Consider the following 12257-nt stretch of genomic DNA (forward strand, 5'->3'; position numbering starts at 1 on the left):
GCGGGATCCCCAGCTGGGCTGAGGAAGGGGTGACGAGGCCGAGGAGGAAGGACGGGTCTTTGGGCCCATCCCTGCCTGTCCAGCCCTGGCTGCCCAGCGCCCAAATAACCTGATGAGCACGGACCAGGCATTCAGCAGCCTACGTGCGGTCCAGCCCACGGGAGCCTCGACAGCCTCCTCCGTGCCCGTGCCCACCCTCGTACCCCCAGCTCCCTGGCTGCAGGGTGGGACCCCCCCCACGCAGCACGGCCCAGCCGCGTCCTCAGCAGAGGCGTTCCCGCGCGAGCCTCCCCATCCAAGAGAGCGTTGCCGAAGGAGGTGCGTGAGGCCTCCTGTCGACCCGCTTTATCTGCTCTTTGTTCCCGGGGAGGGGACGGGGTGTGTGATAATGCTTCTCGTGCCTTCTCCCCCGCTCGGTGCACGCACGTTCACAGCCGTACTGCGAGTGAGGCTGGGCCGGGGTCCCGTGCGGGGCTTGCCGGGGCCATGTCTCTCTGCTCTCTTCTGGCTGGAGGTTTGTTGCAGTTGCTGTTGTACCTGGTTTCTCACGCTGTGTTGGCGGGGCTCTCAGCCACCACTGTGTCAAATTTGCTGCTCTTGCCACTTCCTACATTTACGTATTGGAATATTTCAGCATCTTTGCAGTGGTTTGGCTTAGTTTTAAACAGATGTTTTGGTTTTATTTATTAGGGATCAGGTTATTCTTCTTCAGCGCTGAGTTCTTTTTCCCGCCAGGTTTCCCTTGGCTGAGCTGTTTGCAGCCCAGCCCTAGCTGTGACCCCGTCAAAGACACGCCAGGGACACAAAGCCTTCATGCGTCCTCCATTGGGCCGCAGGTGCCAGCAGGGAGAGGCACTCGGTACAAAGAGCGACTGCCAGCCTGGGCCAAGTACGTCCCTGGAGCTGGAGGGGACGTGAGCCACGGTGTGCGACGACAATCCTGCTCACAGTTCCCAGTGATCACGGCATAATAAATATGTCAAGGAGTGGCTTCTTCCTTCACAGCTCAACCTGCTCCCAAGAGCCATCGGCTGCGGCAAGCAGAGGACCCTCGTGGGCAGGCAGCTGGGTCTGGGACGGTGCCAGGCAGCCCCGGGGGTGTCACCGGGGACGCCGTGGGCAGAGACCTGGTCCTGTCACACTCGCCGCAGGCTGAGGAGCGCACATGTGCTGCCCATTAAAAAAAGCAAATTTTCATATGCTCAACAGTTTTATACAACATATGCTATACATTTTTATACTGCTCAACAAAAGTCACTAAGGGCCTGAAGGGGTGTGGGGGTGGTGTCAAGCCACAAGAGTATTTATTGAAGAGGTTCAGTCAGTTCATTTAATGAATGTATCTGCCTAATTCCCGTAAGGCCGTGCGCAAGCAGCGTTGCTCAAGCACGTGCTCCGCTGCGGTTGAGGCACCCTCATTCAGCAGCGCAGCCGACAGCGCGCAGCCCCCTGCGCAGCACCGAGTGCACGCGCATTGCGGCCGCAGCTCCCCTCCCTCCTGCCGGCAGCCGGCAGAGCCGGTGATAACTAGGGACAACCGGAGCAGCATCCTGGTCCAAGCCCAGGCCAAGGCCCCCGCCTCTCCCTGCCGATGGCACACTCCGTGCCCACCGCCCCACGGCTCTCCATCGCACTTCGGGTACAGCCACTCCAGCATCACCTTTTCTTCAGCCCACTGCACGCGTGCTCTGCTACTACAAGATGTGGAAGAGTGGGTCAGTGTACCCCAACCCCCTGGGCTCTGATGAGTTTTGGTTGCAAAACTGATCGGTTTTGCAGCCAGCCTTTCTGACAGAGGATGAGGAAGGTCCTAGGATCGTCCTGGTAGATGTTTTGATCCCAAAAGCCACGCAAGCATTTCACCAGGCAGAAGAAAGCCCCAGCTACATCTTGCAGATAAGTGAAGCAGAGTTTGTGATGTGTCCAGCACATTACAAATGACGCCATATATTCTGGGGAAAGCGTAAGTCGTGCAGCCTAGGCTGCTTTGGAAAAATACCAGCCTGCCTCTAACGCTCCCTACAGACACGTCTGGGAGCCTGCCGAGGGCTCAAGAGTTCAGGTCCATTATTGTGGGTGTCAATTCTGTGTATGCCTGGATCAAGACACACGTGCAAATCACGGGATTAAAGATCCGACTAGGGTCTGTTTCTCTTGAGAACGGTAAGAACAAACTTCCATTGAACATCCTCGACGAAGAGAGAAGGCTCTCATGATGGCTGTCAAGATAACAGCAAAGGGAAAACTAAAAGAGATAAATAGGCCTGTGGGGTTGCTTTAGTCTGGGAAAATGATGGTTTTCTTTTCCAGAAAAATAGAAAATCTTAAAATGGAGTTTTTGTTGGTGGCTTGCTTCAAATAGCCCAGTTTGATTGTTTGGAGGAGTTGAACAGAATTTTGCATTTGTTTTATGACAAAACCCTGAAAATGTGCTTTTCTTGGCAAAAATATCCCTCCACTCAAAAAGCTAATCCTAATTAAAAAGAAAATTCAAACCCAAATTTGATTAACTCTCTAAATCAGTATTTTTCACTGTAACTTTAATCACCTAAAGGGCAAACTAATTTAAACTTTCATTAAGTCCATAATACAAGGTATAAAAATAGGAGTGTTTAAGGAACAATCTCAAATTAAAGTAGCTCAAGGCAGCGCAAAATGACTTTTAATCTGAAGGCATAGCCTTTAGCACGACATGTACGAAGACCTAGTATCCGTACAAGATATGAGAAAGGTTTACCTGTTTGCATAGTGTTTGTGGTAAAAGAGACTCAGGACTCCTGGGCAACAAGGAGCTGAGTAAGAATTCAGGGACCGAGTAAGAATTCACGGTTTGGCATTAGAAGCCCACGCTCACTAACAGCCTAGGTCTTACATGCAGCTATATATGACCAGAAGGTTTCAGTATGGCTTCATGTGCTTAGCCCTCAATAAGCCCTACATAAAGCAACAGAAGCAAAACCCCCAGAAATAGTTGAAAGTAACGGAAGTACTGTGCCGAACGTAGTACTAGGAAACGAGTGACTTCTTAAGTTAATTTGAGCAAATGTGGTAGTTTCAGGGAGACGACCCGCTGACGTCTTCCCTCGGCTCCGCTGTCTGGCGCGGCACGGTCTGAGGGAACCCGTGTCGGTGGCTTCTGGAGCGACCGGGGCTGAAACAAGGGGCGACAGCAGCCGCGCGGCGCGGAGGCCGTGCTGTGCTGCACCGCGCTGCGCGCCGCCGTCCCAGAGGCCAGCGGGAGGGCTGGTGGCCGCAGCCCAGGCCGGAGGTGCCAGCGCAAAGGTAGGTCCAGCACAACGGCCTGGGGAGGCAAGGACAGCCAGAGGGCTTCCAGTACCGCCGCTGCACCTTAGGAAAGCCAAATATTCTGCTTTGGGGTTTTTTTTCCTGAAAACGGACACTTTCCTGAATTTTCAATTTCCTGTCTTGAATTGCAACGAACAATTAGAATTTCCCACGGATGGCGATATTGTATTTGGTCAGCTGTCACTCAGCGCAGAGCACATGTTGTCTGTAGCTGTACTGCAGGCTGCACAGTGAAACTCGTCATTGAGGCATGAGAATACTATTGTAAATTAAACAAGAATGCATAATTAATAACCAAAATAAAAGAATGAATCACATTAATCAGTAAAAGAAGACGCAATAAACTAGGACTAAACAAGGGAACAATCTAGCTCACACAGTAGAATACACAATTGACTTCAAAAGTGATTGTACTAGATAGTTTGCCCAGTAATTATGTTAATTCACATCCCCGGTAGCTTCCATTGGGTACAGTTCAGTTCCAGTCGTGCAGGGTTAGCTGAAGGATCTGGCAGGTCCCTTACAGTCAGTTCTGTTAACTGTGTATCCTACTTCCTGACAGTTCTCTAGACAACAAAATCATCACATAAACTGTACCAATTCCACATGACTTCATCCCTGTCTCTGTTGTTCTCCTCCGGGACAAACAGCACATCAGGACCCTGCATCCCTCTACTGCTCATCCACCTTCACTTCGGTGACACTGCTTACCGTGCCTGAAGTTGCGTATGTATTTAAGCGTTCCACTTCTTCATGGCCTTTACAGTCATATATTGTCTCCTTCAGTGACTCATCCATCCTTTCCTCTGCACTGCCTCTTCAGGATGGAAAGCTTTTCATCCATTAACTATTACAAAGTTGGCCCGTTCCAGGTGCCTTAGAGTGCTGGCAAGTTGCCGTGGTTTAGCCCCAGCCGGCAGCTCAGCCCACCCAGCCGCTCGCTCGCTCCCCCCCCGTGGGATGGGGAAGAGAACCGGAAGAGCAAAAGTGAGAAAACTCGCGGGTTGAGATAAAGGCAGTTTAATAGGGAAAGCAAAAGCAAAGCAAGGAATTCCTTCCCTCCTTCCCATGGGCAGGCAGGAGTTCAGCCGTCTCCAGGAAAGCAGGGCTCCATCACACGTAACAGTGACTTGGGAAGACAAACGCCATCACGCCGAATGTGTGTCCTCCCCCTTCCTTCTTCTTCCCCAGCTTTATATACTGAGCATGACGCCATATGGTCTGGAATAGCCCTTTGGTCAGTTGGGGTCAGCTGTCCTGGCCGTGTCCCCTCCCAGCCCCTTGTGCCCCCCCAGCTGCTCGCTGGTGGGGTGGGGTGAGGAGCAGAACAGGCCTTGACTCTGTGTCAGCACTGCTCAGCAGGAACGAAAACAGCCCTGGGTTATCAACACTGTTTCCAGCACAAATCCAAAACATAGCCCCCTACTAGCTACTGTGCAGAAAATAAACTCTATCCCAGCCAAAACCAGCACAAAAGTTTACAGGGTCTCTGTGCAAGGAAAGAAGAAAGTCCTGTAAATCTGCGAGTCACATTACTGTCACCTGTGACAATAAATTTATGTGATATTGGAAATTAAAAGAAACTCTTTGCACAAGATCTTCTATTTCAATGAGCTTCAAGTGATGTTTTCCTTTGAGTTTGGTCATTTTACAGCCATTCCTCCCACTTAAAAGATGCATTTTTTTTTTCCATAAGCTCTTGTAAAAATTTTTCAACCTGTTTGGTCATTTTAGTCTAGGGCAGCAAACCACTTCTGTGAACATTTTCATGTTTTCTGTAAAGAAGACAGACTTATTTTAACAGAAACTTCTTCTTCAGAAAAATAGCTCCTGTAACAGAAATGTAACTGAGTCACCCTGGCTCCCTGGTCCAGCAGTCTGGGGCAACAGTGGGAAACCCTTCCCACCCAGGGAAGCTTAACACACGTACACAGAGTCCCGCACCGCAGAGCGGAAACCGCACAGCGTCATGGGCACCCTCTCAGCCGTCCCCTCTGCCCTTGTCGGAGCCTCTTGTGCCCCCTCTCAGACCGCACGCTCCCGCAGCAGGGCCTCCCCTCTCCATCAGCACCGATGCGGTGCCTGTGGCTGTTGCCAGCCCCGCACAAGGGGCCCCGGGCCGGCGGAGGCCCCGGGCCGGCGGGTCACACCGGGCACCACCAGCACCACCCGTCCGCACGCTCCGAGGTCCCTCAGAGCCGCCCAGGCCACCCCAGGGCGCCGAACCACGTAAGACGAAGAGGCGAGGGGAAAACAAACTTCTGAGAAGTTTCTGGGTTTCGAATGTAATCGAGAAAATGGCCCCGAGAGAAACGTTGGCCGGTCTCTCCAGAAGTAGGAAAGCGCCCAGGGACCGACTCGCTGCGGCCCGGCACAGGAACGGGCAGGCACGGGAGCCAGCCCCAGCGCGCTCAGCGCAGCCGGGGCCGGGGCCGGGGCCGGGGCCGGGGGGAGCCCAGGACGGGACGAGCGGGAGCGGGGCGGCGGCGCGGCGCGCCCCGGGAAAGCCCGTCGAGCGGGCGCCGGCCCGGGGCTCCCGCGGCTCCCGCGGCGGTGGCTGGGGAGGACCGCCCGGCGCCGCGGAGGGCTGAGCCCCGGGGCCGGCACCCCCTCGCCTCCCCCCGCCGGGAGCCTGCCGGGGCGGGGAGGCGGGCGGGGGGCCGGGGCTGCCGGCTGCGGCCCCCGCCCCCGCCGGAGGCAGGACGGCGGCACGGGGGCCCGGGGGCGGCCGCAGCCCCGGCCCCGTGAGGAGGCGTCAGGCGCGGGAGCTCCGCTCGCGCCCGGTCCCGGCTCCGTATAAATGGGGGGCGGCGGCGGCGGCGGCGGCAGCGCTTCGCCCAGACGGAGCCGGAGCGGGAGCCGGAGCCGGCCCGCAGCAGAGGGCGGCTCGGCGGCGGCAGCACCGGCACCGGCACCGGCACGGGCACGGGCACGGGCACGGGCACGGGCACGGGCACCGGCACCGGCACCGGCGGCGGCAGCGGCAGCGGCACGGGCACCGACACCGGCAGCGGCAGCGGCACGATGGGCGGCGGCGGCCCGCGGCGGCCCGGCGCTCTGCCGCTGCTGGCGCTGGCGCTGCTGGCGGCGCAGGGCGGCGCGGCTCCCCTGCAGCCCGGCGGCTCCCCCGCGCTCACCAAGATCTACCCCCGCGGCAGCCACTGGGCTGTGGGTAAGTCTCCGTCCCGCCCGCCGCTGCCCGGCAGCCCGCCCGCCCCCTCCCCGGCCCGGCCCGACCCTCTCTCCGCCCGGCCCCCCCCGTCCGCGCCTCGCCCCGACGGCTCTCCGCGCCTCCGGGGCAGCGGCTCGGCGGCCTCGGCCGGGAGGACAGGGCTGCGACAGCTCGGCGTCCCTCCCGGGCCGGCTGCGCTTGTCCCCGCCGTCGGCAAGGGGCCCCGGTGCCGGGACGGGGCGGCGGGCCGCGGCGAGCGCACCGGCGGGAGAGGAGGAGCGGCCGTCGCCGCGCCAGCCCGCCGGCGGTCTCCGGCTCGCGGTCTCCGGCTCGCACCGGCGCCGGGCTCCTCGGCGCGTTGCGGGGCCGTGCCGCGCCGCCCGGGCAGCGCCCGCGGGAGCGGGGCGTGCGGAGCTGCGCCCGCGCCGGCCGCCTCCCGGTGCTGGGCGCCCGGCCGGTTGCCGCTCGGTACCTGCCAGCGCCGGCCGGGCTCTGGCACTGGCACTGCCCGGGGGCGGGCAGGGCAGGCAGGGAGCAGGACAGGGCAGGGAGCAGGGCAGGGCAGGCAGGGCACTGCCCGGGGGCAGGCAGGGCAGGGCAGGGCAGGCAGGGAGCAGGGCAGGCAGGGCAGGCAGGGAGCAGGGCGCTCCCCGAGGGCCGGCGGCCCTGTGCAGGAGCGGGCCGGCCGCCGCAGCCCGCCCGCCGCCGCCGTCTCCCGCCCCCGAGCATCGGGTGCGGAGCAGCGCTGCCGCGGAAGCAGCCTGCGTGCCGGACAGCCCTGGGCCTCGGCCCGGCACCCCGCGGTTGTGCGGGGCAGAGGGTGCGGGTAACGCAGCTTTCCCCGCCGGCTCTGACATGTTTATTTGGCGATTATGTTTCCTGCCGCTACCGTTCTTCATAGATGCGGAACCCAGACCCGAGCCCGAAGGCAGGCACCCACGAGCACCCCAAGGCGCAGCCAGCACCTCGGGCAGCCCTGGTCCCCGCCGGGGCCCTGGGGCGCTCGGCCTGCAGGAGGCTCCTCCGGTGCTGTCTCCCCCCCTCCCATCCCAGTAGCCTCCTTTGCAGCCTAAAGCCAACTATGATTTCATTTTGATGACAGTAAAGCACAGTACGTGACAAGTGCATCCCGTTTAGCTCCTAGAAAGGCCCTGGAACATGGGCTTACACCACAGTTCCCACATCCCGTGTCAAGGCAGGGAAAGTCTAAAACCTACAGCTTCTCCATCCACTTCTTACTCCAGCAAATCTGCCGGGTGCCTCTCCCTAGCTCCAGGAGAATGCTTGGGTATCTCTGCCCCTTTCTCAGCAGCGTTTTCTCTGACGATGTAGCATAAGAGACAGAGGACATCAATTGTATGTGAGGCTGTGACAAAATCTCCAGTGCCAGTTTGCTTCAACTAGACATCGCCTAACCCCCTGTCAGGCTGTAACATCCCCTAACATCCCCTCCATGCCGTCAGCAATAACCCCTTCCAGCTGCTGTTTGAACCATCACGTCTATACCTGTACCTGTTTTGGATAATTTCGTGCTGCTGTCATTGTTGTTACAGGACATTTAATGGGGAAAAAGAGCACTGGAGATTTTCCTTATGTTTATGAAGAAGAAAACAAGACCCCGTTTTCAGCATTACCTGAAAATATCAAGCAGCTGGAAGGCTATCTGCAGTGGGAAGAAATCTCAAAATATTTGCTACGGCTGCTGGAAGGGAATGAAAATAAAAGCGCTCACTTTTTAAAAGGTGGGCTTCCCTGGTATACCAGGAACAGCTGGGAGACAGATGACAATAGCAGTTGGAAAGATGTAAGTAAGATAAAAGCTGTAAAAACACTCCATCTATGCAAATTTCATTTTACAGTAACAGATCAGCTTCCTCCAGCTTGTGGATTGTCCAGCAGAAATGATTCCAGATTGTCACTCACAGATTGTATTTTTTGTGCATTAATTTGCTATTGGGCATAAACTCGGCAAGCATTAAGGAGATTTTAGTGTCGGGATTCCCTTCAGGTTCTTTTCTTGTCTAGCACCCCATGCTCAGATGAACACGTCAGCACCAAGCTCTGCATTAACTCAGCACAAACAAGCTGGTGTGAAACGCAGGTGCGAATGCAGCGGGCAGGAAGAAGGCACCGGGTGTTGGGTACGAAGCCGCGTCGTACTGACTGTCTGTCTCCCTCGGCTGCCGTTCTGGCCGCCGTTGCCTTGTCTGGTTTGTGTTTGTGCGGCACTGCTGATCGGTGGATAGAGCGACTGGGCTGCAGGGTTTCTTCCCTTCCCAGCTCCGTCGTTGTCTCCTGCAAGTCTTTTCCCCCCGGCTGGCGGTGCTGGCCGCTCCTCTGGTTGGTTGTGGTCTGGCACAATGAGTCTGTGGCTACTGATAAGCTATAACGCGTGCCCAGGACCCACCTCTTCTTCCCTCAAGTTAATGTACTTACTAGCACCGTTTCACAAGATAACAAGACTTTGGAACAGATTCACCCTATTCTTTTGGAAAATCCTGTAAAACACACTTGGAAAGATACCAGTGAGGTTTTACAGAAAGTAATCAGGGTCTAAACGACATAAAGTAAATTGCAGAATGTACTAGAAAACTCCTTTCTTTATAATGCATCAGGTACAGTAATGGTGATACAGCTGCAGGATTCCTTTGCGTGACATTGAAATAGAAGAAAAAGATTAATACACCCCCTTAAAGACATTAACAGGAAGATTTTTTTTCTTCCCATATTCTACTGTAATATGATGTAGTTAATATTCCTGGGCTGACTCCAGCCCAGTCTCCCTCCTGAAATCCTGGTGCAGTGAAGTCAGTGAATACTTGAATATGGGTAAAAATGTAGTCATTAAATTAAGCCATGATTTAAGTCTTTTACACCACTGATACGAACGCTGTCCATAGATTTCTTTCTGCTATGGCTTCACGACAGAGTGATGCTTATAATAACTCGGATTAATACTATCTAAAAAGGAAACTATTTAGCTCATCTTCAGCTCTGCAGTGTGCAGGTTTGTAAACAAATTAGATGAACAAATTCCATTATGCTATGTAAGTAGGGAAATATTTTAACTTCTAAAAGTATCTGGTAGTAAATCGTACCTATGAAGGCTGAAAGTTGCCTCCGGTAAGTTGAATCATATCCATATGTGTGCACTTTTGCCCTAAATTAATATCCACATTTTTGTGGTCAGGCATTGAACATGTATGTGGAATAATGAGATTATTGCCTTAAATATCCAGATTTCTCCAATGATTAGTAAAAGAATCATGTCTTTCATGTGACTGAGACACATGACAACTTGCAGAACCTCATTTTGCCATAGAACCTTTGATTTGCAGCATTCAACAGTTACTTTGTCTCCATCTTGAAGTAAAACATAATCATGAAAGTAGTGCACAACCTGTGCTTTCCTACTGTTGGACGCAAATACCTGCTTATGTGCAGCCTAGCTAGGATACGATGTATGGTTATTCCTTTGGCTTCAGAAAGCAAAAACCCAGCACCTGGAAATTAAGCTGTATATCTTCTTGAGGTCTGCCTTCCAGATGAAGAAGACCTGAAGACCGGAAGGGAAGTGCTTTACTTTTCTGAGGGTTGTGATAGTTTCCTAAATATTTAAATAATCATAATCATTATTTTTAATAACGGATGCCTTGTTTATTTATAAAGGTGGAATTCTGGTATACATATGAAATTCAGACATACATGTACACAGTGATACAAGAGCATAAATGACCTTTGGATCTTAGTTCTATAGATTTTTCTGGATGTGAGGGGTTCCATGTTGCACAAACTTTGGTTAGACATCACCTTCGTTTAAGGTGCTGCTGTACCGCAGCTACCGAAGGTGTCCACGTACAGGAATGATGAATGTAGCTACCTGCCTCGGTGGAAGATGGCCAGGTAGAGTAAACCGACAACGACGATGCAGTGCATATGAGAAGTTTGTGCTTGGTATGAAATACTTTTCCAGCCATATTGTGTTTGAGTTTGAAATAGAAACTAATTCTAGGAGAACCAGGCACCATGTTTACAGCGGGTTACTGTTCACGGTGAAATGGCCTGTTGGATTGAGGTATTGAAACGTGACCCAAAAAAGGTCAATCACGAACCCTACTGTCAGCTGATGGAATGGCTGTCCCACGACCACATCACCGTCGCGGGGGCTGTAGTTCTCACAGACAGTATGCACGTGCAGAGATGCTAACCACGGGGAGTCTATCTCCGTGTGGGTGCAACCCGGTGTTCCCACCTGCTGAACGTAAGCGAAGACGGGCTGTGTTGGGAAGAAATGTACTATGAGGACTTTGTTTCATGGACTCTTTCAAATTTAGCTGATTTAATGTAAAATTTGAATTTTTAAATTTAAGGTCAGAAATCCCCAAAGCTAAAGGCTGCAGAAGTAAATACAAGTATGTACTTCAGGTAACTCAATTCAGGGTCTCGCTCAAATTCATTTGGCGCATTATTCACCGCTGATGGTCACACTGTACTGAACATTTCTTAAGAATAAAAAAATTCCTTCTAAAAGACTCACCCAGAGTAGGGAAAGTGCTGTAACACATAAATAGTCAAAAAGGCCAAAGAGATGAGCATAGTAGTTCTGGGAATTAGGCGTAGGGTGGTGCACCTCAGTTCTTTTCTTCTGTTTTCAGTTAATGAAGATCTTGCCTGCTCTTTATTCTGTGAATAAATTACAGTTAAAGTAGTTGAAGAGCAGAAGGGAAATCTCTCCTGCCAGTTGGCCTAAGTGTAAAAGTAAGTTGGAAAATAAGCTTTAAATGGTTTCTATGACTTGGCTTTTTAACACTAATGAGACACTATATAAATGAGATGGCAGACAGAATTATTTGGGAGAATGACTTTCCTCGTACTTTGGCAGTTGGTTATTACGCTAACCAAGACAAATGAGGTCTGTTTTGGAAAGATTATTGTGAATGTGTTTGTTATGTGAATATACAGAGCAGATATATATATTAGGCTTATTAACTTAGTGAATTACTTTTTTCAGAACTGGTCTGTAAATAATATTTTTCTCTTTTTATTAGATGATGGACTACCTGCTTCAAGTTGTGAATATGAAAGAGAGCACTCCAAGCTGAAAGAAGGTCTCTAAATCATGAAGAAATGGAATACTTTCCGTAAGAGACTATATTTCACAGGCACTTGATTGTGTCAGATAATCAACAAGGTCTCTTTTCTGTAAACAAGATTTCCTTTGTGTAAAATATCTAAATACACATATTCTTCTATGTTTCAGCAATGACTAAACTCTCTACTTCATTTTCAAGGTTGCATTTTCTCACTCGAATGGCTTTGATATATATAATTGTCACGGAAGGGTCTTCCAATTAATTACATGTCTTACCTATCTAATCAGTTCATCTCTTAGTTCAAAACTACACGATATTTCAACATTCGCAATAAATAGTACTAATAAAAAGGCTGAGTTTATACTTTTATTATTTGAGTTAATAAAAAGGAAATTTGCTGTGCCGCAGCTAGTAACAAGGAGACCACAGAACGATTCGTTTCCACTGAAGCTCTTCTCCTTGAATTGCCCCCTGCTCGGCCATGTTTTTCCAGCAGAGGGGAGCTGGCCCTGCCTCCCCGAGGTACCCCTGGGCCGGGTACAGAGCACGGGATGCCCTTCCACATGCAGGCAGCAGAGGTCTGCTGACACAAACTCTGCCTCCCGGGCTGGCTCGGAGGCGATGCGGCAGCTCAGCATGCTCCCACCACGCGTTCCTAACCGTGTGTTAGCGGGTCTGGTACCGCT

The 12257-nt window shown here is 52.6% G+C and overlaps 1 protein-coding gene across 1 annotated transcript; it reads left to right on the plus strand.

The window, feature by feature from the left end:
• Positions 1 to 5994: 5994 nt before the first annotated feature.
• On the plus strand, positions 5995 to 11894 carry GRP (gastrin releasing peptide). The gene is made up of 3 exons (XM_075489063.1): positions 5995 to 6478; positions 8032 to 8282; positions 11527 to 11894. The coding sequence occupies exons 1-3, from the start codon at positions 6331 to 6333 to the stop codon at positions 11578 to 11580; spliced, it is 453 nt and encodes a 150-aa protein (XP_075345178.1). The 5' UTR covers positions 5995 to 6330; the 3' UTR covers positions 11581 to 11894.
• Positions 11895 to 12257: the final 363 nt, after the last annotated feature.

The sequence above is a fragment of the Mycteria americana genome, assembly GCF_035582795.1.
Source record: "Mycteria americana isolate JAX WOST 10 ecotype Jacksonville Zoo and Gardens chromosome Z unlocalized genomic scaffold, USCA_MyAme_1.0 Scaffold_30, whole genome shotgun sequence".
NCBI lineage: Eukaryota > Metazoa > Chordata > Aves > Ciconiiformes > Ciconiidae > Mycteria > Mycteria americana.